We start from the raw sequence: 26,642 nt of genomic DNA, 5'->3' as shown, positions 1-26,642 counted from the left end.
TTTCATCGCATGACAGTAAAAATGGTCACACTGGTAGTTACTATGTAGTTACAATGTAAAATAAAGAGACTTCCTTTGGAGCTTCCTTCCATGTTTTCACCTTATTTTATAAATAAACCAGTACGTAGAGTTTTAAAAATTAGCAAAACTACTAGCAAATTGATGCATTAATTGGATAAAAGTATATGTTTATCGGTGAGGGACCTAGCTATAAAGCAAAATTAGAACGAATATCAAAATGAAGGAATATGATTTTCCTCGATATATTTACGGTATATTTTGATAATTAGAAGGTATATTTCTGAGTGCAGGCGGTTTATTCTACAGATAATTCCGCGGGCACACTGCACAAATGTTTTGGCCGCCGCGAAGTGTTGAATTTTTTTCGGAAAAATCCGGAAAATCCGTTGAAATATATTGTTGCTGCGCGAGTACGTCCGAGGAAAAATAAATAAGTGCAATAAAAGTTCGTTGGATAACACAGAATAGGAAGTTAAAATTGTTTAGTAACTGCGTGAAAGACGCGACTTTGGCGCCGTCTTGTGTACGTATCGTGTGCGTGTTTTAGCATATTTTTTAAATAAACATACATTTTGTGAAAACATCGACAAATCCAACCATGCAATAGGCGCCGCTGCGCTCAAGTCTATCAAACACAGATTACGCGAAAAGGTGGTGCAAAAAGGTGATAAGCTAAAGAAATTCCAATGCAGAAAGAAACCCTCTCGGCATTGGGGAGTATAAATAAAAAAGAGTACAGATAAGCGCGCAAAATATCAGAAAAAAATGAAAAGAGAAATGACGGGCATCCAGCACACTCCTCCCCTCCCCTGACTGTTTTGCCAGATAAGGCCTGCAGATAAACAAAAGCAGTGCACACACACACACACACAGGGAAAAACGAACAGTTTAATAACATGAAACTTGCTCTTTTGTTGTTGCTTTATTTTCGCAATTAAAGTGTGAAGATGGTGTGTGTGTGGGGAAAATGTTTACTTGTTCTGCGTGTGAAGGAAAATGGCCTTTTCCTACTTAGCATGATGTGTGAAAAGTGTTGCTGTTCTTGTTGCTGTTGTTTACGCGTTTCCTGCGAACCCCCCACTCACAAACACACACACAACAGCGTGCCGGAGGCAGAGAGAAAAAGAGAGATATATGGAAAACACATGGCCATGCTCAAGGTGTATTTATATAAAGGTTTCCAGAGAGGGCTCAGAAATAGCTAACTGGTTGCAGCTATGCCAAAAAAGTGGAAAAAAATAAAATAGTCAACTTTAGAGAACAGAAAATGCTGCACCTATACATATACATACACCCTGGATGCTCTTCTCTCTCTCTCTCTCTCTGCACCTCCCGCAGAGAATTTTCTGCTGCTGTGCTGGAGTCAAAAGAGAATTGTCCCATTCCCAAGGGGGCGGGGCGGTTCAAAAATTGTCAGGCATTTGTTTTTTGTGTGTGTTTTCCCATCCCTGTTGTCCGTTTCCTTTGTCCTCGGCCAAGATGAAACAAGTTCTTGGATCCCCGTTCGCCCATTTGCAGCTGCTGTGGGATCTGAGATGAAAGCCCCTTGCGACAACAGGTGCAACAGCTGCTAATGTCTTCTCCCCATCCTTCTACCCATTTGCAGTTGCCTCGAGTGCTAATTAATAACCCAAAAATAATAACGAAAATACCACAAAATCCATAACTTAATAAGTTTAATCAACACACACAATCAACACACACATCCACACCAAAAATGGGCAAACTGCTGAGCCTGCTGTCACGCGATGACTCCAATTGTTGCGCGGCCAAATCCTACGATGTCTTCCTGGACTTTGAGAACGCCGCGCCCACGGAGACGGAGCGCGAGGTTTACGATGAGGTGGAGCGTGTGCTCAAGGAGTCAGAGGTGGTGCTGGAGGAAATACAGATCTATCGGGTGAGTGGTGATATCTGCCTGTTTGCGTCATCTTGTTGGGTTCAGTTCAGGGGGAAATCCCCTGCTCTAGACCGAACCACTAACCGGTTAGTGACAATTTTTCCTGTGTAATTTTTTGATTATATTGGGTTTAAGGCGTCTAAGGCTGATAATTACAACAACTTGTTAAAAATAACAACAAATGGCACACAATCAAATGGGCAAAAACAAACTCAACAATAAACGAGTAACAAATTGAGCATTTAACCTTTGTCAGGGTGAAAGAGAGAGATAGGTAGAGAAATAGCGACACAGAGACACACTCAACAGTTATCTTTCACTTGCTCGCTCTCTCTTCTCTTCTGCTGCTTGTGCCATGATTATCGTTTACACGATGCATTCGTCTTGCGAAAACGAACATGTAAAACGGGAATTTTACTGCTGCTACATAAACATTTAACATTTGATATGGGTTCGGGGATTTTTGCTGTATTAAAATCTTTCAATTGCCGCTCTCCCAGTTGATCTCTCTCCCTCTGCGTGTGTTTGGATCGCTTACACGATGTTTTCAAACGGGAAAATGTTTAGCTATTGAAATGAACAGCTTATCGCTTCAATAGATAACAACGTGGAGCCACTGCTGCACATGAATTTGACATGCATACATACATGTACAAATAATATTCAAAATGCTTCCGTGTAAACTTGGTTTCTTTCTATGTCCCTCCTTTGGTTCTTTCACTCTGACTCACACACGTGCCCGCATGATCAGTGGTGTGCCCAGTGGGAGAACTTCTTTCATTATCTGCTCCACTGACGTCACTAACAAACTTTTGCCGTTGCTTTTCACACACTCTTTCTTCGTTTTATCTCACTCTTCATATTTGGGGAGAATTAGTCACAGCTCCAAGGCGGCACTCTCAACGCGTTTTTGCTGGTTGACCTTTGCCTAAGCGCCTAGATTCGAGTTCGAAATTCTACAGTTGTTTGTGTGCTGTGCGAAATTATTAATTGGCTTTCAGACAGAACGAGGCAGGGATATGACTTTTACAGATGGTGGGGGTGCCATAAACAAGAGAGGGGTGAGAGACGACAAACAAATGTCAGGCCCAAAAAGCTTTAATCAACGCAAATGAACCGGAAAATGTGAGCCAATGAGCTCATTTCCCTTGTGTGACCCACAAAGCAATAACAAAGACGACCTCGGTGGCCATTTAACCCTAGCGCTGCACCTTTACCTGTATTTCCCTCTTCCAGAGCCGTTCCAACCAAAACTACTTAAAATGCGCTTAATTTGTGGCCTGAATTTTAGTTTCATTGCAATTTTTGATCTCCCTTTTTAGCAACCTCCTGAGTGGGTGGCGACTGTGGCATGGGGTGGAACTGGTTGCCAAGGCAAACAAACTGGTTATGGAGTAGGTGACCCCCTACTTACCCCCTGTGATACAACAGAAAAAAAACTTTGGCAATGCGCCAAAAGCTGGAAAAACTTGGTGTTCTCCTTTTTGCTGCTTCTGCTCCCTGCTCTGCCTCTCGCTCCCCCGTTGGTTGCTATAAATAGAGTGAAAAATGCGACGAGAAAAAAATGCAGATGACTTTTTTTTTCGTTTGCTTATTTTGTTGCATTTGCTGCTGCACCGCACCTTCTCCAACAAACAAAAATAAAATAAAAACGATCGTAAAACCTGCCAAATGTGGCATTTATTTCTTTGTAAGGGAGTGTGGCCTTGTTGTGCTATAAACTTAATAAATATTGGCCACATTCTGCTGTTATTCTGATTATATTTTAATGGTTAGAATATAGAGAGAATAAATAATTCCATAGTACTTTCCTCCAGCAGCAATGTGTTGGCTTTTCCAGGTGATTTACCAGCACTTGTTAGTTGCTCTTTTGTCAAATATTGGCCCAGACCAGATACGACGCATCGAATAAAAGGCGCCTCTTTTGTGTGCACTAAACAAGCAACAGCAGGGTCAACAAAGGGCCCTAAATATTAGTAACATAACAAAAAGCAAAGCACAAACACACGCACCTGAACAATGACAAAGCAACAACAATAAAACCACTCATAATGTGGGTGTAAAAGGAGAGAGAGATTAAAGTTTATCGGAAATGTGGGCCAAACACCATTGAAATTTGATAAACTACGAGTATGTATTTGCGGTGCGAGTATTATTCAATTATATGAATTAACCCATAAAATATTGCGGTTTTTCATGCCATTGACAGGCAGAGCGATAGCAACTTAAGTACATATGGATATCTAGCAGACCATGTGTCAAACACATGCAAGTGTAATCCTATACGAAACCTTGAACTGCATTACACAGCAAAATAAACACACACCAAAAAAAACTGCGAAATATTCAACTAAATACAGAACCACAGACTGCTGTGGTTGGTCTCCGTCTAACAAGTGACTGATGGGTAGATTACTTGCTTAATGTGTGTCATGAAATCACTATGGAATTGACTCATTTAAATACAAGAAACTGTTCAACTGTTGCTGATTTCTTTAAAAGTTTGCAATGAAGGGAGAAAAATTGAATTGTGAAACTTTTAAAGCACTTTGCGGCGGAATCTGTTAGCTTCCTTTGTACAAAAAACGTAACCCAATTGAAAAGTTTGAGCCCCCCTTTTAAGCTACCCGATCAGTCAAATTCCCACAGTTCCACAGCTGCTTCAAAGGGGGAGGAGCCCTTTGCACCAAAAATTGATGTGCGAGCGACCCATTTAAGAGAATGCGTGCTGCCGCTCCACATACAAAAAGCGATTTATCGTCATCATACACAGAGTGTGCATAAATAAGTACATTTAAGTATTTAATGTCAGTTGTACAATGGAAGCAGACTGCAGACTGCAGCAGCAATCACAATAATCACAAACAGCAACGGAATGAGCAGTCATTAGATATATAATTCTCGTACCTCTCTTCCAGTTTTCATTCCCTTTCCACGAACCACTTAAATGATGTGCGCGAATACTGGAGACCCAGTCAGAGGGAGAAGGAGAACTTCCGGCGTGTGGTCACTCGGTTGGCCAGTCAATATAATTATTTATAATGTGCGTGCCAGCGATCAGCCTTTGAATATTATAACATAATGGCACAACGAGTTTATGCATACCTATAAGGCGATCCTATGAAAGTGTGTAACAAATCTGAACGGCTTCATCAATTTCCGCTAGGTTTCCATTTTGTAATAGTTCACCAAATAGAAAACCAACTCATACCTCTTTAGAGACCATATTTAATATCATATTTAGTTGTTTTAATTCAATTTCACTTTCCTATCAGACGACTTTGATGGTTGGACCATTTGTTAATTGTTTATGGATTTATTTTCGTATTTCCGACGTCATCAACTGTAAATTAATTACGCCAAAAATAGAGAAACCAAAACAAAGCAGCGTAAACAGTTCCAAGTAAATAAAAATGAAATGTTTAAAACATTTTATGGTATATTTTCTCTCATTTTTGAGTACTGTTGAAAATGCCTGAACGTTGTGTGTGGATGCTCCCCTCATTATGCGCTTTAAGGTGGGTGGAAATTGAGGCGCCAAATGCACAGATGTGACAGTTAAGGTGGGGTGCAGGACTTTTAGAGAATTGAGGCTAGGAATTTATAGCAATTATTCCTTAGCAATTGAGTATTTAAGAGTTCCTCCACCCTTTCGAAGTCTTAAAGTATTGCAACGCACTGTATGCGCTGGCACATTTGTGTATGTGATTTATTGAAATGACACTGAGCCGGAGTGTTGATTTGTGAACCAAATTTAATTCAATTAAATAAATCGCTGAGCATTTCATTTCTTTGTTGCACTCTCCATATGCCACAAGGGTTAAACAAAGTCTGTGGAAAAAGTACAACATGGCAGGGGCTAAGTTAAAGTGTCTTTGTTGTCCCGTGTCTTTTACCTGTTTCTAAAATTAAAAGCCATGCTGCATGCCTTTTTTTCGGTTCGTAAAAACATCTTTAAAATTGTCAAATGTACAATTTACGACATCTGTGGGGCTGGTTCTTTGCCCCCGATGTCTGTCTGGTGTCTGCTCTGGGGTCTGGGGCCTCTAAGCAGCTTAGAAACAGCATGGAAAGTGCAACAACAGCAAAAATGGCAAATTGCAGCTGCTTTTACGGCAACGTCTGTGTGCAGAAATTTATTTTCGTTATTCTTTTACGATCCAACTGTTTATGTGCACGGACGGACCTGTTTTTTTATATATTATTTATTTTGTGTGTGCAATTTGCACAAAATAAACAGTCCAGAAATGTTTTTTAATGCTTTTCCCCCACTGTTAACCCAATTCCTTCAAAAGCTGTTTGTGCATTTTATCACACTGCCACACGGCGCTTGCAGTGTGGGAAATCGATATGCAGATCCATTTCCTCCGCAAACCACAGCCCTCCTCCAGAATGTCAAATGTGATTTATAGGCCGCCTTAATTGAGAAAACAAGAGAGACATGCAGAGAGAGACAGAGAGAGAGAGTGACGCGTGTAATGTGGGAATGTGACAGCTGTCCTGCTCCTCCCTCTTGGCTGCAGCGGGGGGACATTGACATTTGTTTGGCCCCACGCGGAATGCGTCAATCCTGGGGCACAGACAGTGCTGCTTCCGATAAGCGGCTGTCGATAATTGGAGTGCAATCATTCGCCATATCGAATGTTTCGTTGACTGCCTCTTTCACAGTCGCACTCTCCTTCTCTTTCTCCCTGAGGATTGCTGGCGACATTGATAATTTCACATGTTTATCTAATCTTTATGGCATTCGTTGGTGTTTTTATGGCTGTTATACACTAACAGAAAGGGGTACTATCTACATATAATGTTTCACAAGAGCATCATTGAAAGATATATTAAGCCATATTTATTTTGAAAAGATAATCGAAATGAACTGTGCCCGTTTTAGTACCAAATGTTACCCGATATTCGGAGCTCCTCAAAGATAAAACTCAACTGTCAGAGCATCTACGTTTCGTTGTACAAATTGCTAACATTTATTCTTGTTTTTGGTTTCCGTTTGTTTTCTGATTATCTTGATAAATTACATGCGACTGGCGCTCGTGACATCGCAAAGCCGCCTCATAACGTGGCCATGGCCCTTGAGTAAAATTAAGCCATTCTCTCACATTGTTATGGCTTATTTTCGAGTGCAAACTAAATGTTAATTGAATTTCCAACTCACGCACCATTTGCGCTCGATTTACATAGTACATTTACATATCTACATTGTATTTATCATTATGGGGTTTTTGTTAGCACATTTTACAGTGATTGTGGCAGTCCTTTGTTCGCCCTTTGTTTTCTCTAGATTATAATGATTCACATTCATTTAGTGTTAATGCGTAGGCCTTGGGGGGCACGACCTAATTGAGTGACGAAATTGTGTTGCAACAATGGTTTTTTACTAGTAAATCTGATATTGATAGACAAATAGATCTATTTATATTGCATTGCATCAAGTGTAATTAATGTTCTAATTGGTTAACACCGCATCATCGATGGCTAAGTTATAAAATCACTTCATTCTCTCGCTCTCTCACTCTTTCCCCCTATAGTTATTTTCTGTATCTTTTGAATGGTCAACGATCGGCGGCTGCAATGACTCACTAAAGCCCTGGTTGTCGTAGTTGTAGTCCAGACTCGGAGTCAGCGATTTCCACAGTGAAACAAAGAGTGTGAGGGAGACTTTTGCAATACGAATGTTGCGTTGATAGCAAAACTCTGCAATGGGAGTACAAAGAACACAGAGTACTGTGTGGATCCGGACGGGGTCTCTCTCTTGTCCATTGAATAATTAAGAAGTTGCCGTCAGCGGAAGGGGACAGAAAGATATCAAAACATAAACAGAAGTTTTACATGCATACATAATTGAGAAATGGGGCTATAGTTGGTGTATTCCAGGCTAGCGAAGTACCCCTGAGAGATAGATTCTGGGCACAGAAGAGTCTGTATTGTAGTAGCTTTATCTGTGTCAAAAACCCTCACACTCTATGCGTTTACAGGGTATGCGAATTATGAAATATTTATGATTATGTACTCAGCCCTGTGCTGGCGCTATGTGAAAATTGTAAGCTGCACCCCGGCTGTAGTCATCATCATCCACATCATCATCATTGTCGTTTCGCTTGCTGTTGTTGTCATTCATCCAAGGCGTCCGCGTGTCTGTGGGAGCTGTCACTCGATCAGCAGCCACTCGTGCACACTTTTTGGTGTCTCCTCCGCCATCCCTTTGTTCTGTTTTTGAGTTCACTTTCCATTTGGTTTGTTGTTGTTCTTGTGGCTTTTTCTTATTAAAAATAAATTATGGGAAATTAACAAACAGTCATCACAGAATGAATCTCTTCTTGCTCTGCTTACTCTTTCGCTGGTTTGAACTTTTTGAATGGGATATTCTGTTGGAGTTCGTTTTTGCTTTTCTTTTGCTGGCATAAATTTGCATTGATTTGTGGCTCCCTTGCATGGGGTCTATCTGTGTTTGCTGGCATATTTTGTGTCATTTGCTGTTTATTTTCATTCATTGATTCATTTCAACGTGCTGGGAATTCCAATCACTGACCATTGATGATGATGCAAGCCAGGGGAAATTAGATAAATGTACTCTGGATATCGATAAAGTTCTGTTGATGGATTGACACAAATGTTGCAATGTTTTTTTGCTGTTAAACAATTGAAATGGAAATGAAATTGGCATGTTGTCTGCCCTCCCAGGGGTGCTGTTTGCAATGCAACATTGTGGCATCCCATAAAAACATTCCATGCACACACACAGACACAGACTCCTTTGCTGTAAAAACAAAACACATGACAGAAACTATTTTATAGCGTCACGCGTTTCCATTGTGGGCGAAAGTCCGAACCCGGAGGCAGCAACAGGCGACTGTTTGGATAAGCTGCTCATACCCACCCCCTATGTCTTTCTGACTCCCTCTTCCACGCTCTCCCTTTCTCTTGTTCTCTACGATGTGATAAATTTGCCGGCGCCTGCAGTAGTCCCTGATTTAAGTGCAATAATTAAAGTTTTTATGTGTGTTTAAGTGCTCCCTTTAAAATTGTTCAGCCATTGTCAACACTGGTGAGCTACAGTACAGTAGAAATACTTAAGAGCCTGCACAACACTGTTTTCAAGTGTCATCGATAATTATCTGGAGCAAACTAACAAACTATCGCTTTGTGTGCAGTTTTCTCTGTCTCTCTTTCCGCTGTCTCCATTTCTGCATTTCCGCATTGCTGCCTCTAATTTCATTTTCAATTAAAAACACTTCCATTCTGCGGCAGATGCACAACACACACACACTGACTGCCAGAAGTTAATTAACTATTCAACTAGATGTAAGCGGTTGACTGATGCTTCAGCTGCTGCTGCTGCTGCTGCTGCTGCTGTGGCTTCGTGGCTCCCTCTTGGAATAAATAAAACGCTGACTGATTGCACTTTTATGCTGAAGTGATGATGAGCAATCACTGGAGCCATGAGGGGAGACCTAAACCGCAGCAACATTAAATATGTTCGTTAATTAAAACCAAAACTAGAAACAGTTACAAAACGAAATACGCTTCGTCGTTTCTCATGCAACCATGAAAGAGTCATGCAAGTTCAAGTTTGTTGTGGTTTCTCTTCAGAAGCTTCTCTTGTGTGTGTGTGAATCGTTTTCCTGGTAAATGCTTCAACAGACAGCACAGCACGTGTATGGGCACAAATGGAGCACAGCCAAGTTGGATGCTTCGGATGCAACGTTGATGAATCAACAAACAAAGGAGGAGGGAGTGAAGATGGGCTTCCTGTGCCACCTACGCCCTTTGTTTTTAGCTCTGAAAAATGTCGTCGCAATGCAAGATAAAATGCACACAACAAATAGCAACAAACAAAGGAAACTTTAGGCAGCAACCGAAGCTGTGAATACTCTTCCAAGTGAGAGACTCGACAAGATGTTAAATACTTTAAAGGAGACTAACACTTGGCCATATGCAGGGAAAATATAAGTATCTTCCTTTGAGAAATCTCTCCCTGAAATCTCTGTGCTCTGGCATGGCCTGGCTGGTAAACAACAACAGAGCGCGCCCACACGAACTTGCCAGAGTCTCCACAGCCAACATCGCAGTTTCCGTTGCATGACCGTGAGTGAGCTGCATGCTCCATGCTCCCTCAAGGGTCCTTAGAGAGTCGCTGGCGTAAACGAAACAATGTCAGTAAATGGGTAAGGGAAGGGACGAGCTGTATGCCGAGGCCAAGTCAACGACAGCAACACCTCACACACAACCATCAACTGCTGTTGCCGTCGGTTTGTTTACTTGTTTGTGGGCGTTAAACATCTCTGTACTGCCTCAAGTGCATGCAGCAGCGGGGACAGCAGCCAACGACCAAGGACATGACTTGACTTACAGACAGGTGTAAATTATGTAGAGTGAAAAGAGATGCCAGCACACACACACACACATCAGAAATGCATTGCCATGCCAATGTGTCCGTCTGTCCGTTAGTCTGTCCGTCTGTCTGTGTGTGTGCTTGCCACCAACAGACAGTTGCATTTTTTATTATGATTACTGCGAGTAAAGGAAGTGCAGGAAAGGTACGTCTGATGTCTGAGTTGTATTTGTTGATATGCGCAGCGATTTAATTATAAACACACAACACGTGCTGCCCCATTACATTAGAGCTGGGAATGGGTTTGGGGCGATGTGTGTGCAAACCGAAAATAACCACACGACCCCCAAACACCTATTTTCTATGGAATGGCTCTCTCGTGGCGTCTTTTTGTACGTGTTTCTCCTACCAGCTTGTAGCTTGAACTTGCCACACAGCCCACTGAGCTGTGCGTAATTCGCCTGTTTTTAATAATGGAGTTGGAGGCTCTTTCTAAATATATAATTAACTTTAATATATGCCAATGCGGTGCGGCATCAATCGGTTAGACACGCAACCACAAACAGAGCGGGAACGGGAGTAATGTTTCACCAAAAATAACAAGCGGCAGCATAATTAAGTGGAAGCTTGGCAGGGGCCTGGCTTTGGCTTGAAGACACAGCCAGGGTTACATGGAAAGGCAAGCTCAGGGCTGAAATTGTACAGTTAGTGAACGTTTGTCAACACTGTTTTAATTGTAAGGGTAAATAGGGAGGAAATTGTTATGTTTGAGTGCTAAAACATAAAAAAACTGTAATTTAAGAAGTAATATGTTTACTCGCATTTCCTTTTGCACGACATTCTGGTTTGTTTAACCCATTTCCTTTTGGTTTTGGGATTAAAATCTCCAACTGAATTCTTTACAGTTATTATTGCCACTTAAAACGTATTTGAAAAACGAATGCAATTGAAATAATCAACGCCACTTCGCTGCGGCTGTTTGATTGCACATCAAAAGTGAACTCTCCACTGCACACTCCTCTCCTTTCCTTTCCTCTGATATGAGGTAGCATGCAATGACCGTTGTTCGTTAGCTTTTGTGCCTCGTGTTTGTGCTTTTCCTTTATTTTAGTAGATCATAAAGCATCGATAAAAATCGCTGCGCTGCGTCGGTCAACGAACGACGGCTACCACATCGTTATTGTTGCATGTGGCATAGAAATTAAAGCACGAGAGGCAGGCGCTTGAGCCGCTCTCGCACAGTTCGCTGATTGTAATAAAATAAATGCATGAAAAGTGGTCAGATCGGGAGAGCCAGCAGTGCCCCCAAGCTGCTCCATTTGTTGTTCGCATGCCAAACACACATTATCTATGTTTGAAACTGAAATATTGACTGAGTTTTTCTTTTTGCAGGGTGCCGGCAAGGAAATCCGCGAAGCCATAGCCGATCCGTCGCCCGAGGTGACGGGCAAAGCCTGGTGTGCCGTCCTACCGCTGGTGACCAAACTGAAACGCTGCTACGAACACTCCATGGAGCTGGACAAGATTGTGCCAAAGCTGCTGGGTCAACTGGTCGGCGGCAAGCTGAATCCAACGCAGCACCTGGAGACACAGCAGGCGCTGGTCAAGCAGCTGGCCGAGATTTTAGAATTTGTATTGAAATTCGATGAGTACAAGGTGAGTGAGTGAGCGTGGAGCTGCGGTTTGGTTCGAGGGTGTTACATGTCTATGTTCATATTTGGTAGAGCCAGAACGCCCACGGGATTGAAGACATGGATGCGTGGGTCAGAGCTAGCATTAAATGTTGTCTTCTTTAACGTTTGTTTGTTAGCTGTGGCCACAGTCAACGTTTCTGTCTGCTGCTAGGCTTGGGCCACCATTTGTGGGGGCTGTCGACAGGCAAAGACAAACGAAGCCAAACCAAGTGCCCGTCAGTCAGCACATGGTGCGCGTGGTTGCATTTTTAATTGACTGACTGAGGGGTACACAAGGTGCTAGAGGGGTGTGAAGACTGTGCAGGGTATAATGGGATTTGTTGGCAAGGAAAATGCTGGGAACACTTATCAATCTATGCAGCCACTTTGATAGACGTCTTTAGGGTATTTTTCAGTCGCAATCCACTCAATTTTGCATTGCTTTTGTTGGCTTGTAGCAGCGCGTGCTGCGGCTCATTGATGAAAAATCGTTTGGCCACATGCAGGGGCATACGTCTGTAGTGAAACATCATCAACATTGACACGCACGCAAACGAAGTGGCCAACAGCCAACAGCCAATAGTCGTTCCGGATGGAATTGTTAAAGTAAGAAACTATGTCGATATGCAAACTAATCGCCACAGAGAGCCAGAGACTGGGTTAAATCGAAGCTCGTAGCTTTCTGTGTGGCTCTTTTATTTTGTGCCTGTGCCAAACAAAATCGATTTCATTTAATGGAAAATCTCTGTGAGTTTCCGCATTTCCCATGGCTCGTTTCCGCTTGTGCAAAACTTTTGCTTAAATCGATTTGGTTGTGGATGCGGCTGGGGCTGGGCGGGTTAGGGAGTTGCCCGCAACGTCATTCTCCTTGTCGTAGTCGTTCGGTCGGCTTTTTCCCTCTGATGTCTACAACTTTTCCTGGCTCTCTTGATGGGCAAGCGTTGATGTAGCTGATGATGATGATGCTTGCTGATGATGTTAAATGCTATAAATGCTGCACGTTCATTGTGTGGCCAAAGTGTCAGATGCACTTGAACACAGATTCTCTAGTGGAAGAGTCTCTGCCTGTGTGTCTGTGTAGTCTTATATAGCTCAAACGTGCCTCCTAACTAACAGCTACTTCCGTTTCTTGATAGACAAAACCCATTGTCTCTCTGGCGGCTTCTATGCCTCTGGCTGCTGCTGTTCCTCCGGCTTTTCGTTGTCTGCCATGCAGCGACAAAGTATGCTGCAAGATTTATTGACTTCACTGGTAACTGGCTTCGTTTTAACGACATGCTTTATTGGCATTAGTCGTGAAAACCATACAGCAGATGGGAAGCCATTGATTCAAGGAGTCATCCAGAAGCATCAGGGAAGTCGCTCTGAAAGCGAATCACAATTTGGGCTTCCTGGTGGAGACACTTCTGTAGCTTTTAAGGAGTTGTCCCGATGGATTTGATACTCGATGCTTAGCTGTGTATTTGGTCATTGGATTTATTCAATATTTATTCTTAAAAAATGTAAAACTAGAAGCTTCCCTTAGCTCTTTGTCATTTGTCAACAAAGTCCTCGCGCGTGTTGTAGACTGGCTGCAAGCGCTGCGGATATTTGCGGAGATAATTGGAAAAGTGCTCGGCATATTTATCCTCGAAGTTACGTCGCTGCCAAGGTTGTGCTGGCTCAAAGTAGTTTGGATTATCGTTGTAGTTTCGGTTATAATTGTTACCGGCCACCGTGCGACTGCCGCCAATGCGGACTACTTGCTCCTCCTCGCGGCGTGCTTCGCTGGAGTCTAGCTCTGGGCCAAACTGGGGCCTATAGCCAGGCTGGAATCGTGGCTGAAGTGTAGGCTGTATTCCTGGCAGTATCCGGGGCTGTACTGGAGCCTCCTGCTGCTGGTAGTAGACATATCCAGGCACATTGTTGTAGTTGTGATTCGCTGCACGTGTTGGCACCTCTAGTTCCTTCCTCTGCCTCTCGGGATTGTTGTAGCGCCAATTGCTGAATGGTGTCGACTGTCGCCCAGGGTAATCCTCGCCGTAATAGCCGTTGATGGGTACATAACGCTGCTGCTGCTGCTGCTGCTCCTGCTGCTCCTGTTGTTCCTGTCCCAGATTGTTGTTCGCGCTGTATAGATTATCGCTGACTACAATGGGAGCTCCAGTCCATAGAGATTGCACTTGTGCTGCGACGTAGGGATACTGCTGTTGGGCGTAGTTCAGCTGCTGTTGGCTTGCATAAGCATTTTCCTGCTGAAGCTGTTGCTGCTGTTGTTGTGGCAGATTGTAGCCATAAGTCTGACTGCTGCTGCCATAAGGTGATGCATATTGACTTGTTACACAGCAGATTGCATTTATCATCAGCAATAGAAGCGATGCAGATGAGTGCTGTGGGAATCATTACACGATTAATCATATATTCCTCTCTGAATAATATACGAAATGGAAACACTCACCCAGCGGGTGCTGCTTCGGCTGCTGCTGTTGTGGGTCTGTCCTGGTCGCGACATCATCTCTGACTGTTCAGAACGATTTATGCTAATAACGTATTTATATAAGGTTTCGCCATAGCGTTACATAGTATACAAAACTAATGCATGATTCGAGACAAGCGCCTCTGTCCAAGGTGAGGAGTGGCTGGATGAGCAACGGCGGCTTGACTCAGAAATTCGTGGCATGGCGGCGTCGGCGGCTCTCTGAAGTTATTTTCTCAGTTTGTTTTCTCACGCACGGCTCCAATATGCAGCCCTGACAACTTAAGTGTTTCTGGGCCTGGCTGTGGAATTGGGAAAACTACGAAGTCGCTGGCAAATTGAGTTGTCACGTACAGCAATTAGATTTTAAAGTCTCAACTGTATTTTTGTCGGTATTTAATCGTTGCAGCGAATCCGCATTGACCAGGTACTTCAGTTCGATGATGGGGCTGTCGATATTTGTTGATGAGTGTTGCTATCGATGGTTGTTGATGAGCGCATGCAAGGTTTTGCATTGTTCTTATAATGTAAACAATGTGATGCTATGTTAAAAAGTGTAGTCGGGTGTAAGACTGAGATAGAAGTGAGATGTCATTTAATGGATCGATGTGTAAATGTAGGTGTGGGTGCAAAGGCAACAGAAGGCTGCCCCAGAAAGTAGGAACAACAGAAGGTTGCTCCTCAAGATGACTTAAGGATGGCTTTACGATGGTTTTGAAGTCTCAACCGTAATTAACCGTAAAAAAAACAAGGGCAAGTGCTGGAAAACGCGACAGCTGGTGCCAGTCGCAACGGCACGCAGACACCCAGCAAGTGTTGCAAGACACTGTCACAAACAAGACAAAAAGCTGATTGCTATGGTGGTTTAACGTTATTTATTTCAATTTAGAATTTGTTTTGGGTTTTTGCGAGCAGAATAGAGGACATTTTTATATATTTGGGCGCATGTGGAATATAACAAATGAGCCATCACGTGGCACTGGTAGCTGGGAGAGAAAATTACCGGAATCAAAGCAATTTTTGAATAATTCGGCCATGTATCTGCGCTTGACGTTCTCGCTGGGAGGCTCCAGGCACATGGTGTTCTGGGTAATGGGCTGCAAAAGGAATCAGGAATATAGAACCTGGTACGTGCGCGTGTGTTACCCACCATTACGGCTTGGATGCCGGAGAGAGTGCCAAATGGTGGAGATTTGTTAAATGGCTCCCGCTTGAAGACATTGTCGTCAATGCTCATAATCAAGTAGGTCAGAATGGCGTTCCTCGCCTTGGCCTCCGTTACATTGGGCTGAAAGGCCCACAATTTCTGTATCCATTCGGTGGCCATGGACTTTTCGCGAAGATCTAGGTAACCCAGTGAACTCTCCAGCTGCACTATGTTCCTCTCAAAGTCTCGTTCCAGTGCATCCATTTCGTTGAGGCGTTGCCGTCCATCAGAGTCCTGGCCCGTGCGCGAGCCCCCGCTGCGATTGCGGTCCGATATTTCATATCTGTTGGGATGGGCAAAGTCTTTACCCATTTTCTTGTTGAAACATTTCATAACACCACCACCCGGAGTACGCTCCATCTTGACAACAGTTACACACTGAACTGGGATCACAAAAAAAAAAAAACTAAAAATACAAATTTTTCTCTCTCCCTTTGACAGATGAAAACACCCGCCATACAGAATGATTTCAGCTACTACAGACGCATCGTGAGCCGCCAGCGTGTGGACTCAACGGAGAACATGATGGTCAGCACGGAGCTGGCCAATCGCATGTCACTGTTCTATGCCCATGCCACGCCCATGCTGAAGGTGCTCAGCGAGGCGACATCGAAGTTTGTCAACGACAATGCCGACGATGTGCAAAATACAACGGAAACGCTGGGCACCATGGCCAAGGTGTGCCTCAGAATGCTGGAGAATCCGTGAGTATCAGCCTCTCATCGCTACTCAAGCTATAAACTAATGCTAAATCTTTTTTGTAGAAAACTGCTGCAACAGATCGAGCGGGAGGATACGAAAATGCTGGTGCTGCGTGTGATGGTTGGCCTCGTCATACTCTACGACCATGTGCATCCAGTTGGAGCTTTTGTGCGCGGCGCTCACGTGGATGTAAAGGGCTGTGTGCGACTGCTGCAGGCACAGCCAGCCATCAAGGCGGAGCCACTGCTCAATGCCCTGCGCTACACGACGAAGCATCTGAATGAGGAGAATACGCCGAAGAACATACGCAATATGCTGGCTGCATAATATCGGCGGGCAGCAGGGGGATAGGCGAGCAGAAAGTTCATTAACGTTAATTTGTATTTGTATTTGATTTAAATGGTTTTATTTATGTAATTAATAGGCTTCTGTATTATTTGTAAAGATTGTGTGTGTGTGCGTGTGTGTCTGTGCACCAGGAGGCAGCCTCTAGTTTTATTTTGTAATAATTAATGCATTTCCAGCACGTGTATTTCTGAGTTTCGTACTGCTTTAACGTGACGAAAACGGACTCGGACGTAAAATATCAGCAGCAACAACAACAACAATATTTAGTTAATAATCTAGCACTAGTGTTAAGCTAATGAAGAACCCGCGAAAACCCTATTAACCTAACGACAAATTAGCGCAAAGTTTAAACCAATTTATGGTATGAGATAAATCCTAAATTTCACTACAAACAGCATAGAAGAGAGATTATAAATATAAAAACGAAAAGGAAAAACTTTTAAATCAAATCTAGAGTATTTTTTTGTACATGAACGAGCGAGAGATTAAAAGAGGACACTTCGAGTAGCGAGTGAGAGCCGACGAGAGAGTGTAGAACAAAGTGTAAAGATACAAATATAATTCATAAATTAATTGTTTACAACAATTGTATTATTGGTAATATTATGAATGCGAATGCCTACCAAAACTGAACCACACAAGCAGAAAGCAGATGCATTTATATATACATACGAGTATTTCCACGCCATCAACTTTGATAAACAAATCTACAAACTGAATTTCATGGATAGAGCGAACAAAAGCTGCGCAATAATAATACTTTTTAAGATTTACAAAATAGACATAAACAAAATTAATAATGAAAATGGCAAAACTTAACGCATACAATTTGTACCAAAAAAAAAAAACAACAAACAAACGAATGGAGATGAGCAAATCACACAAAACTAAAAACTAATAAAAGATTTATATATGTATGCGGTAAGTGCAGGAGTTAGGATGAAAGTAAAGTGAAAAGAATTATAGAGAATGCTGAATCAAAATAAAAATATCACGCAAGATCAAGCAGAAGAAAGGATTGCTTTTCAATATTGCTCTTTATTTAAATTAAATAGGGAGGGGCTCGTTGGTCCTTTACAGAAAGTTTCTGGCATGCCCTTTTCTGATACATAGAACTAGCCGCAGCAGCCGACCACATCTCCCTTGGATTTATCGATATTGGAAATTTCTTCAGGTTTCAGGCTGCGTACCAAACGTTCCCTGTGGTCATGGTGGTCTTGGTGCTGGGGATACAGCTCCCGATCCTCACCTTCAAATTGAGCTGTAAGAAACGAGAACCTGTTGGTAGCAACTGCCAGCGAATGTTACCCGCTGTAATCCTTGCCTGAGGCCATGATCAAGGCAATGCTTAGGAGTAGAGTGCAAAAGAGAACGAATTTCATGATGGCTTCTTTACGGTGTACAGATTGCTTCTGATGCATTGCAGTGAGTCTGCTCCACTATTTATACTCTGCTTTCTCCAATTCTAAATGGCAAAAAACACTTGACATTGCACAATCAGCGGCTGCGCTCAATATAATATTAAGTTGATTGGTTTTGAATGCAGCTTTACTTTTTTGGTTGTATTTTGGCAGCGAGGGGTAACGCCATAACGAAATACATTAAGCTTAACAGTAGTCACTTTGTTTTTTACAATGAATTTTCTATAACTAAACGGAAATGGAAGTCGTGTAAGTAGGGGCCAGGGCAGGGGGAAATAGTTACGCTAAAATTTCGTGTATAAAACAAGAGTGTCCGGAGCAATATAAGCGGGGCAGGGGGCGGGGGTTAGATAGTTTTTGGATGCATTAACTAATTGATTGATTGTCTGCATAGCTGTGGGCAGCTCATGTGCTGTTGTTATTGCTTTGGCGGGCCTTCAATATCAGCTTCCCCGTGTCGTCGCAGCTCATGTTGAAGTCCCCCAGCACATTACGCGTCCGCGATGTGATTATCTGTGGCGCTATCACCAACTTCTGTATGCCTAAAATAAAGAGTACAACTGGTGGCACCAGATTGGCAAGTGTTAATCGGTGATAATACTCGGCCAAGTGGTCAGGCTCTTACTTAAGGTTACTGTGGCCGCGGTGAAAATTGGATGTATCCATAGGGATTCCGTCAGAGGCACAACCGTGGTCCGGGGATCCCTCAGCCAGTACCAGGCACCAATGGCCGTGCACATCGACATGGCAGAAAGTAAAACTGAAAAAGGTTCGACTGTTATTACCGGTGGACTGTACCAGAAGGAGATTCCACTTACTGCGCCATCGGAACGTCGGAGGTCTGTACGATAGAACCACTTCGGTTAGCCGCCGCTCGAATGCCTTCAGATCTGCAAGAGACATATAACAATAGCAACAAAACGGCGAAAAGTTAGTAAACATAGTCAGTCTGGCGTGCCCTTTTTGTGGGCGGGCTGCAACTCGCCTTCGCAAGCGGAGGGTTCCATTGCAGCAATTTCCTCGATGCTCGTCGCGGTTTTGATGAGTTTAAATTTGTCCAGCTTAAATTTTGTGTAATTGTGTGTAGTTGTGTGTAGATTTCGACAGGATTTACATAGTATTTTCCTTTTTTTTATATTTTATTTTATGGTTTTGATGACCTTTGCCGTTTACCAGCACTCTTGCTGCTCCCTCGCCGTCTTGCAACACTTTTTGGCGTACGACTGGTCACACTCGCAGACACAGAAGAAAAAGGCGGTCAGTCGCGAATTAAATCATACAATTTACTCAAATTCAGCTTGATTGCAATACATTTACTGGCATAATGAGCAGCACCAAGGTGCCGGCAGAGTGGAAGCGTCGCGTCAAGTCGGAGTACTTTAAGATACGGCAGCAAAAGCGTCACAAGCGCGCAGACGAAATAAAGGAGGCGTGGATAAAAAATTGGTAAGCGCGGGAAGGTGTCGGCGCGACGGGAAGAAGAGGAAATGTCTGTCTGGAAATGCTAACAATTTTCATTCTTTCAGGGACGAGCACAACCACAATGTGCAGGATCTGTACTGTGAATCGAAGGTGTGGCAGGCTAAGCCGTACGATCCCCCGCATGTGGGATGTGTAAAGCGCGCGGAAATCACCAGCTACAGCGGCAACCCCAGCGGCCCACAGCGAGTGCCCATTTGTGTGATCAATGCCGTGACACCCATACCCACCATGTATACGTGGGCGCCCACACAGCAGAACTTCATGGTCGAGGACGAGACGGTGCTCCACAACATACCCTACATGGGCGACGAGGTGCTGGACAAAGATGGCAAGTTCATAGAGGAGCTGATCAAGAACTATGACGGCAAAGTGCATGGCGACAAGGATCCCTCGTTCATGGACGATGCCATCTTTGTTGAGCTGGTGCATGCGTTGATGCGCACCCACAGCAAGGAGTTGGAGGAGCCCGCTCCAAGCACTTCAGTGAAAGCAGAGACTGTGGTGAAGCCCAAGGAAGCTGATGAGGGGGAAGATGTTGATGTGGATGGGGCTGGCAAAGAAGAGCCACCCCCAGTCGACGAGAAGAAGGAAGAGCCACAGGGCGCTGATGCTGCTGGCGACGTTAAGCCCGCTGTGGAGGAGGTGAAGGAGAAGCTGCCATTTCCAGCACCAATTATATTCCAGGCAATCAGCGCCAATTTCCCAGACAAGGGTACGGCACAGGAGCTGAAAGAGAAGTGAGTGCAGCTGGGAGATCTATCTGAATTGAACGGGATTATAATGGAATTTATTTCTCAGATACATTGAGCTGACTGAGCATCAGGATCCAGAGCGTCCGCAGGAGTGCACTCCAAACATTGATGGCATGAAGGCGGAGAGTGTTTCCCGTGAGCGCACCATGCACTCCTTTCACACGCTCTTCTGTCGGCGCTGCTTCAAATATGATTGCTTCCTCCATCGTAAGTTCAAGTCTGGGCAGCGGCTTTCAACTGGGTTACTTAATGACTTTACGTTTTGTTTTGCTATTTCTTTTCCTTTTTTGCAAATAATAATTTGCAAAAAACCAAAAACAATCTATTCCCAAAAACCACACAAAATGATTCAACATTTTTTTGTATAAATTTGTATTGAAAATCGAAAATTGCAATTTAGGTCACCATGTCCAGGGTGAGTCGTTGTTGTAGTTGTTGTTTCGATAACCACACGCACACACACTCATGCCGTTAGCTCGTCCACGCCTCCACATCATCATCTACCTGTCTTACTATATATCTGCACATATGTATGAATATGTATATGTGTGTATTTATGTGTGTTTCTGTGGAACAATTGGCCAAACAAAATATTATATCTTGTATCAAAATTGATTTCTTGGTGTCAACTCACCTCATTCCTGTGTGGCTTTGCCTTGAACATTTCTCCTCTCTATATCTCCTCTCTCTCTGTGTCTCTATTTCGAACCAAAAATAACGATTACCCTCATGCTAACTCCAATAAAGTGTTTCATGGACATGTTGTAATGAGTGTGAACTCTCGATGAAGTTTGTGCTAATCTTTTTGATTTTCTTTCCCGCAGGTCTGCAAAACCATGCGGGTCCCAATCTGCAGAAGCGCGTCTTTGAAGAGATGAAAACATTTGCAGATCCGTGCAGCAACTCCTGCTATATGTTGATTGTAAGTTTACTTAGTTTACTTACTCTAAATATATTTACTTAACTTTATTGAGTGACCCCTTAGGATGGCATGAAGGAAAAACTAGCGGCCGACAGCAAAACGCCTCCGATTGACTCGTGCAATGAGGCCAGCTCTGAGGACAGCAATGACAGCAACAGTCAGTTCAGCAGCAAGGATTTCAGCAATGAGAATACCAAGGATAATGCACTCACTGTTAACGTCGCTGCCGACGAGGAGACTACCACCATTATGGGTAGGTTTCCCCATCAAATCAATCTTCAATCAATCTTTAACCAACTCCTCTCGCTCAGCTGACATGTTGGACAGTGGCAGCACGAAAGATGTCTGGACTGGTGCCGATCAAGCCCTATTTCGTGTGCTGCATAAAGTTTACTTGAGGAACTATTGCGCCATAGCCCACAATATGCTCACCAAGACCTGTCGTCAAGTGTACGAGTTTGCCCAGAAGGACGATGCCGAGTTCAGCATTGACGATTTGCTGCTGGACTACACACCGCCGCGCAAGAAGAAAAAGAAGCAACGTCTGTGGTCGCTGCATTGCCGCAAGATTCAGCTGAAGAAGGACTCGTCGTCGAATCACGTGTACAACTATACGCCCTGTGACCATGCCGGCCCATGCGATGCCAACTGCTCGTGCATACAGACGCAGAACTTTTGCGAGAAGTTCTGCAACTGCACCACCGAATGCCAGAATCGTTTCCCCGGCTGCCGCTGCAAGGCTCAGTGCAACACTAAGCAGTGCCCCTGCTATCTGGCCGTACGCGAGTGTGATCCGGATCTGTGCAATGCATGCGGCGCCAACGAATTCAAGCTGCAGAAGATCACGTGCAAGAATGTGTGCGTGCAGCGTGGACTGCGTAAGTTTTATTTAAATTAACTTTAAGATTTCTTTTCAAACATTTTTGTCTTCCCCCTAGACAAACACTTGCTGATGGCTCCCTCGGACATTGCTGGCTGGGGCATCTTTTTGAAGGAAGGCGCACAGAAGAATGAATTCATTTCCGAGTACTGTGGCGAGATTATCTCTCAGGACGAGGCTGATCGTCGTGGCAAGGTCTACGACAAGTACATGTGCTCGTTTCTGTTCAATTTGAACAACGACTTTGTGGTGGATGCCACGCGCAAGGGCAACAAAATCCGTTTCGCCAACCATTCCATCAATCCGAATTGCTATGCCAAGGTAATGATGGTCACCGGCGATCATCGCATTGGCATATTTGCCAAGCGTGCCATTCAGCCGGGCGAGGAGCTCTTCTTTGACTACAGATACGGACCCACGGAGCAACTGAAATTCGTTGGCATCGAACGTGAAATGGAAATCGTTTAATTGTAGACAAAAACTTAAGCACATCTATGGAATCGTATAGTCATAAAGGAAAACTAAATTCGTATCTATTAAGCACTCAAACAGTCTTGGCCACATTGGCTATAATGGGCTTCGGTCGTGACTTGAAGATTAACTTTTTGGTGCAAACTGCACGCACTGTATACTCTGTACGCTGGCGACTTTTGTGCTCTTGGGCAATGGTGTGATCCAGGACGGTGCGTTCTGCACCAGAGGTGGCATTTAAAAGGCTCAAATCTTGCGTGGCCACCTGGCTGCTGTCCAAGAGGCGCTGTCCCTCATTGGTTTTCGATTTTTCTAGCACAGCGAATGGCTTATCCAGCTTCTGTTCGCGTCCCTGCAGTATGTGGTGGCCTATGATGAGAATCTGTAAAGGAGTTTGAGCATTAGCAACAGCTATCGAGGATTATCTGTGTACGCACCGGTTGGCCATATTTGTTGTAGTAAAGATCTCCAATGAACTGATCATGCATATCCTGATCATTTCTTACTTCCAGATCGCCTTGCAGCTCCACAATTGCCCAATCGCCAGTGCCAGCCGATTGTCTAGAAATATAAAAAAATATTAAAGATTAATTCTTTATTTAACGATTATCTAAATAGCCCCAAAAACACCTCAAAGAAAACCTCATTTCTGCTTTGCTTATAATTATATTTAAGCTTCACAAAGGGAGTACACAAAGTGCTTAAGTCTATCCTCGGAACTTCTTGAACAAAGGATGAACGCTGCCAACATTCTTGCGACGATGCTCGTAGTAAATGGCATCATCGCCGCCTGACATGGAGCTTAGGCCACCGGCGCGTTTGGTGGTGCCGCCTGGACGATAGCCCGGCTCGCCCGGCAGCTTCTCATCCTCGCAATCCAAGTCGGAGGCAGAGAGAACCAACTGCAGCAGCTGCGCCTGTTCCTCCTGCAGGCCGTACATCAAGTTGGTGTCCGTGTCCATGCCCTTGAGGTGTGTAATAACCTTATAGCTATAGCCCTGATTGACAAGGAAACGCTGACGCTTCCGGGAGTAGCTCATCTCCATGGTATCCTGCGAGACGAGTGTGTAGAAGAAGGCGTTGTATTCCTCCGCAATGGCACCCTTTTTGGCGCGAAGAATACGACCCAAACGCTGAGCCTCCTGACGTCGGGAGCCACCATGTGAGGAGATTTGAACGAGCACATTGGCCTCGGGCAAATCAAAGCTGGTGTCGGCCACCTTTGACACAAAGATTGTGTTGACCTGCAGGAAGAAACGTTAAACTCTGCTTTAACGAAAGATTCTCCAGATTATACCCAACCTTGGAATTGAATTTAAAGTTCTGCAGAATCTGAATACGTTCATTCTGTGAGGTTGGTCCATAGATGAAGGGTTTGTTCATCTTGATGGCATAGTGTTTCAGCGCAAATACATTGTCCGAGAACACAATCGTCTTGTCGCCTCTTTGCTCGTGGTATTTAATGAGAAACTGGCAGCTGCGGAACTTTGAGGGATTCATCACATACAGCAGCATCTTCTTGGAGGTCTTTGTGGTCAGATATTCGCGATAGAACTCCGGCGACATGGGGCACCAGACCTCAGCGCACTGCACACGAGCAATGTAGCCCTTCTTCTGCAGTTCCAGCCAGTTCGCCTCGTACAACTTGGGTCCAATGAGGAAGTTCAGATCCGCAATTTTGTCATCCTCACGCAGCAGCGTGGCAGTCAGTCCCAGCTTGCAATGGGACTGGACAATGGTCAGCACGCGACGAAACATCTTGGCCGGAATGGTGTGCACTTCGTCCAGCACCATGATGCCCCATTCCTGTTCCTGCAGCCAGCGCATAGTCTGCTCTGCCTCCCAGGAGCGCTTTTGTGTGTGTGTGATCATGGAGTAGGTCGTAACCAGAATGCCACAACCCATGGGCTTGTCCTTGGCCTCCGATGTGAAACGACAAATCATGCTGTCGTCTGCTGTGGACCACATCTTAAACTGCTGCTTCCACTGCTCCACCGACACGCCACTGTTGCAGAGCACCAGGGCACGCTTGCGCACTGTGCAGCAGGCTGTGACGCCCACCAGAGACTTTCCGGCACCACAGGGTAAGACGATGACACCCGAACGAGCTCGCCCATTGCCAAACATCTTGCGCAGACTCTTCTCTTGGTAGGGACGCAGCACGGCAGCGGGCTTTAGGTCAATATTGATGTCTGGATTGTTGGTATCGTTGCGGAAATCATATTCAGCCAGCAGGGGATGCTCAATCTCGATGCAGCGCTTTTGGATAACTTCAATTTTCTCCTGAGCCACCTCAAACGAGACGGTTTTTAGATTCGCCTCATCCTCGTCCTCCTCCTCCTTGTCGATCTTCTCGTAGAAGTCGGTAATGTCGTCGGGCACAACGGGTGCACCATCAGCAGGTGCTGCCCCGGCAGCAGCAGCAGCCGCTGCCGGATCCTCTGCTGGCTTGTCCTCTGCGCCAGGTGGCAGTTTCGTTCCAAACTGAGTGATGGCCTTGCTATCCACTGTACCCTGAATGAAGCCCTCGCCCTCGCTGCGTATGAGGCGACACTTTTGGATGACTGGATCCTTGAGCAGCTTCTGCAGCACCTCCGGATGAGGCGACTCAATGAAATATTTGTTGTGCTTCAGCACCAACTTCACCTTACCGTAGGAGAGCGTGCATAGACGAATAAACTCGAGAATGCCCTCGGGAATGCTTGTTTTGCTCAGGCGTTTAAGATACTCCACAATATCGTGGGTTTGCAGGCCCACGGAGACAGCGGCGTATAGACTGTAGGCAGTCAGCTTGTACTCGTGGATGTGCTCGGGTCGGCACACGGGCTCCGAGATGGCAATGAGAAAATCATGGGCATGCTTGTACACCGGCGAGAAGGACTCTAGAAACACATGGCCATTGGGAGCCACCCACAGCGGGCGATTGCCGTGATCCTGACGCAGCTGCATCTGCCCACGATAGTCCTTGGCTCCGTACTCATCCGTGACGACCTGTTCATCATTTGTCTCGGCATTCTTGGAGGCAGCACCCGGTATACCGTCCGATTCAGTGGCATCCAGACTGTCATTGTCCTCCACCAGCTGAGTGAATGCATCATCCTCAGCGCGGCGCTTCTTGCCTGTGAGTTCCGCATTAATACACCGAAATGGTACAATTTTCGTTGCGGCCAGTACTCACTTGACTTGTCGCCACCACTGCGATCCTTCTTAGACTTTTTTGGCGGCCCCATTAAAAAAAAAATTAAATAATTTCACAAAAAGCCGACAAAGCCGACCTGTGAAATCGGATTTATCGATAAAATATACCAAAATATAGCCTTGTATCTTCAAAATATACTGTAAATATACCGTAAATCTTAAATAATTTTCCTCGACTTTGCTATTCTATTCAATATTACATTTTTACGACTATTAGCTTAAAAACTGTAATTGAACTCGAATCAGCATTTAATTTTCCACAAATTTTGCTTATTTTGCTTATTACTATTTGGTTAGTGCCTGTACTCAAATATCTTATCTGCAAAATTGTTTGCATAGACTGGAGCCAGAGACTTCCCAAATTTCCTCAATTCGGATATCCATCCCTCCAAGGGTAATAAATTGCTTATTTCGTGCCAAATGTTGGGGATCAATGCTGATCACTTTAAACCCCATGCCATCTAAAGGCTAATCATAACAATATACTGTCGTTTCACTCACACTTAATAAGCAGAACCCTTTCCTTCGCACTTATTAACAGCATGGCTAGTAGACTATTTTTGCCGACGAGACCTCCTTGTAAAATTGCATCATGGACCGACAACACATTTTTTGTCACTCACAATTCTTAAACTTAAGTATAGACTTCTTAGCTAAGTTTGTGTTTGGGATGCTTACGTTTTGACCAAGATGGGCATGTTGAACTTATAGCCTAAACTAATTTAAACTCAAAATTAAATAAATGGCAAATTTTGTAGTAAACATTGGCTTCCAGTGTGACCGCGGACTTATCGATAAAATGTACCGACAGACCATCGGAAATATACCGAAATATAGCCTTGGTTAGTGCTGCTTTAGGAGAATCGATA

The 26,642-nt window shown here is 44.2% G+C and overlaps 7 protein-coding genes across 12 annotated transcripts; 2 read left to right on the top strand and 5 right to left on the bottom strand.

Annotated features, from left to right (window-relative positions):
- The first annotated feature begins 349 nt into the window (after nt 1-349).
- On the top strand, nt 350-17,495 carry LOC117580353 (CYFIP-related Rac1 interactor B). The gene is made up of 5 exons (XM_034266871.1): nt 350-685; nt 1,628-1,921; nt 11,655-11,918; nt 16,039-16,301; nt 16,362-17,495. Exons 2-5 carry the CDS (start codon nt 1,739-1,741, stop codon nt 16,624-16,626), a joined length of 975 nt encoding a protein of 324 aa, XP_034122762.1. The 5' UTR covers nt 350-685; nt 1,628-1,738; the 3' UTR covers nt 16,627-17,495.
- LOC117580354 (nuclear transcription factor Y subunit beta) lies at nt 13,396-14,709 on the bottom strand. 2 transcript variants are annotated; one of them, XM_034266873.1, is made up of 3 exons: nt 14,373-14,709; nt 13,804-14,304; nt 13,396-13,767 (listed from the first exon to the last, which is right to left on the bottom strand). In XM_034266873.1, exons 1-3 carry the CDS (start codon nt 14,427-14,429, stop codon nt 13,468-13,470), a joined length of 858 nt encoding a protein of 285 aa, XP_034122764.1. In that variant the 5' UTR covers nt 14,430-14,709; the 3' UTR covers nt 13,396-13,467. The 2 variants fall into 2 exon arrangements, with proteins under 2 accessions (XP_034122764.1, XP_034122763.1); XM_034266872.1 differs by having other exon boundaries at nt 13,396-14,304; nt 14,373-14,705.
- LOC117580355 lies at nt 15,303-15,972 on the bottom strand. The gene is made up of 2 exons (XM_034266874.1): nt 15,541-15,972; nt 15,303-15,487 (listed from the first exon to the last, which is right to left on the bottom strand). The coding sequence occupies exons 1-2, from the start codon at nt 15,955-15,957 to the stop codon at nt 15,320-15,322; spliced, it is 585 nt and encodes a 194-aa protein (XP_034122765.1). The 5' UTR covers nt 15,958-15,972; the 3' UTR covers nt 15,303-15,319.
- Nucleotides 17,496-18,181: 686 nt separating the features above from the next.
- On the bottom strand, nt 18,182-19,226 carry LOC117580358 (nuclear envelope phosphatase-regulatory subunit 1 homolog). 4 transcript variants are annotated; one of them, XM_034266876.1, is made up of 4 exons: nt 19,027-19,226; nt 18,887-18,958; nt 18,694-18,840; nt 18,182-18,628 (listed from the first exon to the last, which is right to left on the bottom strand). In XM_034266876.1, exons 1-4 carry the CDS (start codon nt 19,073-19,075, stop codon nt 18,474-18,476), a joined length of 423 nt encoding a protein of 140 aa, XP_034122767.1. In that variant the 5' UTR covers nt 19,076-19,226; the 3' UTR covers nt 18,182-18,473. The 4 variants fall into 4 exon arrangements, with proteins under 4 accessions (XP_034122767.1, XP_034122769.1, XP_034122768.1 ...); XM_034266878.1 differs by having other exon boundaries at nt 19,054-19,221; XM_034266877.1 differs by having other exon boundaries at nt 18,694-18,828; nt 19,027-19,217.
- A 54-nt stretch (nt 19,227-19,280) lies between these two features.
- LOC117580352 (histone-lysine N-methyltransferase E(z)) lies at nt 19,281-22,647 on the top strand. Of its 2 annotated transcripts, XM_034266869.1 has the most exons (8): nt 19,281-19,514; nt 19,595-20,287; nt 20,349-20,509; nt 20,703-20,717; nt 21,127-21,224; nt 21,288-21,477; nt 21,536-22,102; nt 22,163-22,647. In XM_034266869.1, exons 1-8 carry the CDS (start codon nt 19,393-19,395, stop codon nt 22,570-22,572), a joined length of 2,256 nt encoding a protein of 751 aa, XP_034122760.1. In that variant the 5' UTR covers nt 19,281-19,392; the 3' UTR covers nt 22,573-22,647. The 2 variants fall into 2 exon arrangements, with proteins under 2 accessions (XP_034122760.1, XP_034122761.1); XM_034266870.1 differs by lacking the exon at nt 20,703-20,717 and having other exon boundaries at nt 19,282-19,514.
- Nucleotides 22,547-26,568, bottom strand: LOC117580357 (chromosome transmission fidelity protein 8 homolog). Its single transcript, XM_034266875.1, has 3 exons — nt 26,452-26,568; nt 23,013-23,136; nt 22,547-22,957 (listed from the first exon to the last, which is right to left on the bottom strand). Exons 1-3 carry the CDS (start codon nt 26,469-26,471, stop codon nt 22,649-22,651), a joined length of 453 nt encoding a protein of 150 aa, XP_034122766.1. The 5' UTR covers nt 26,472-26,568; the 3' UTR covers nt 22,547-22,648.
- On the bottom strand, nt 23,229-25,871 carry LOC117580351 (general transcription and DNA repair factor IIH helicase subunit XPB). The gene is made up of 3 exons (XM_034266868.1): nt 25,754-25,871; nt 23,878-25,694; nt 23,229-23,819 (listed from the first exon to the last, which is right to left on the bottom strand). The coding sequence occupies exons 1-3, from the start codon at nt 25,803-25,805 to the stop codon at nt 23,283-23,285; spliced, it is 2,406 nt and encodes an 801-aa protein (XP_034122759.1). The 5' UTR covers nt 25,806-25,871; the 3' UTR covers nt 23,229-23,282.
- Nucleotides 26,569-26,642: the final 74 nt, after the last annotated feature.

Source organism: Drosophila guanche, unplaced genomic scaffold (genome assembly GCF_900245975.1).
Source record: "Drosophila guanche unplaced genomic scaffold, DGUA_6, whole genome shotgun sequence".
Lineage (NCBI taxonomy): Eukaryota > Metazoa > Arthropoda > Insecta > Diptera > Drosophilidae > Drosophila > Drosophila guanche.
The sequence above is the reverse complement of the archived record's forward strand: the minus strand, read 5'-3'. Positions and strand labels throughout refer to the sequence as shown.

Coding starts and splice junctions, on each gene's coding strand:
- LOC117580353 (XM_034266871.1), top strand. CDS start 1,739: ATGGGCAAACTGCTGAGCCTGCTGTCACGCGATGACTCCAATTGTTGC. Junction 1,922..11,654: donor AGGAAATACAGATCTATCGG/GTGAGTGGTGAT, acceptor TTCTTTTTGCAG/GGTGCCGGCAAGGAAATCCG. Junction 16,302..16,361: donor CTCAGAATGCTGGAGAATCC/GTGAGTATCAGC, acceptor TCTTTTTTGTAG/AAAACTGCTGCAACAGATCG.
- LOC117580354 (XM_034266872.1), bottom strand. CDS start 14,429: ATGATGTCGCGACCAGGACAGACCCACAACAGCAGCAGCCGAAGCAGC. Junction 14,305..14,372: donor GCCGAAGCAGCACCCGCTGG/GTGAGTGTTTCC, acceptor TGATTCCCACAG/CACTCATCTGCATCGCTTCT.
- LOC117580355 (XM_034266874.1), bottom strand. CDS start 15,957: ATGGAGCGTACTCCGGGTGGTGGTGTTATGAAATGTTTCAACAAGAAA. Junction 15,488..15,540: donor CCGGCATCCAAGCCGTAATG/GTGGGTAACACA, acceptor TTCCTTTTGCAG/CCCATTACCCAGAACACCAT.
- LOC117580358 (XM_034266876.1), bottom strand. CDS start 19,075: ATGGAACCCTCCGCTTGCGAAGGCGAGTTGCAGCCCGCCCACAAAAAG. Junction 18,959..19,026: donor GCAGCCCGCCCACAAAAAGG/GCACGCCAGACT, acceptor TGTCTCTTGCAG/ATCTGAAGGCATTCGAGCGG. Junction 18,841..18,886: donor TCCGACGTTCCGATGGCGCA/GTAAGTGGAATC, acceptor TAATAACAGTCG/AACCTTTTTCAGTTTTACTT.
- LOC117580352 (XM_034266869.1), top strand. CDS start 19,393: ATGAGCAGCACCAAGGTGCCGGCAGAGTGGAAGCGTCGCGTCAAGTCG. Junction 20,288..20,348: donor GCACAGGAGCTGAAAGAGAA/GTGAGTGCAGCT, acceptor TTTATTTCTCAG/ATACATTGAGCTGACTGAGC. Junction 22,103..22,162: donor GTGCGTGCAGCGTGGACTGC/GTAAGTTTTATT, acceptor TCTTCCCCCTAG/ACAAACACTTGCTGATGGCT.
- LOC117580351 (XM_034266868.1), bottom strand. CDS start 25,805: ATGGGGCCGCCAAAAAAGTCTAAGAAGGATCGCAGTGGTGGCGACAAG. Junction 25,695..25,753: donor CAGTGGTGGCGACAAGTCAA/GTGAGTACTGGC, acceptor CGGAACTCACAG/GCAAGAAGCGCCGCGCTGAG. Junction 23,820..23,877: donor ACTTTAAATTCAATTCCAAG/GTTGGGTATAAT, acceptor TTCTTCCTGCAG/GTCAACACAATCTTTGTGTC.
- LOC117580357 (XM_034266875.1), bottom strand. CDS start 26,471: ATGCCCATCTTGGTCAAAAC. Junction 23,137..26,451: donor ATGCCCATCTTGGTCAAAAC/GTAAGCATCCCA, acceptor TTATATTTCTAG/ACAATCGGCTGGCACTGGCG. Junction 22,958..23,012: donor ACAACAAATATGGCCAACCG/GTGCGTACACAG, acceptor ACTCCTTTACAG/ATTCTCATCATAGGCCACCA.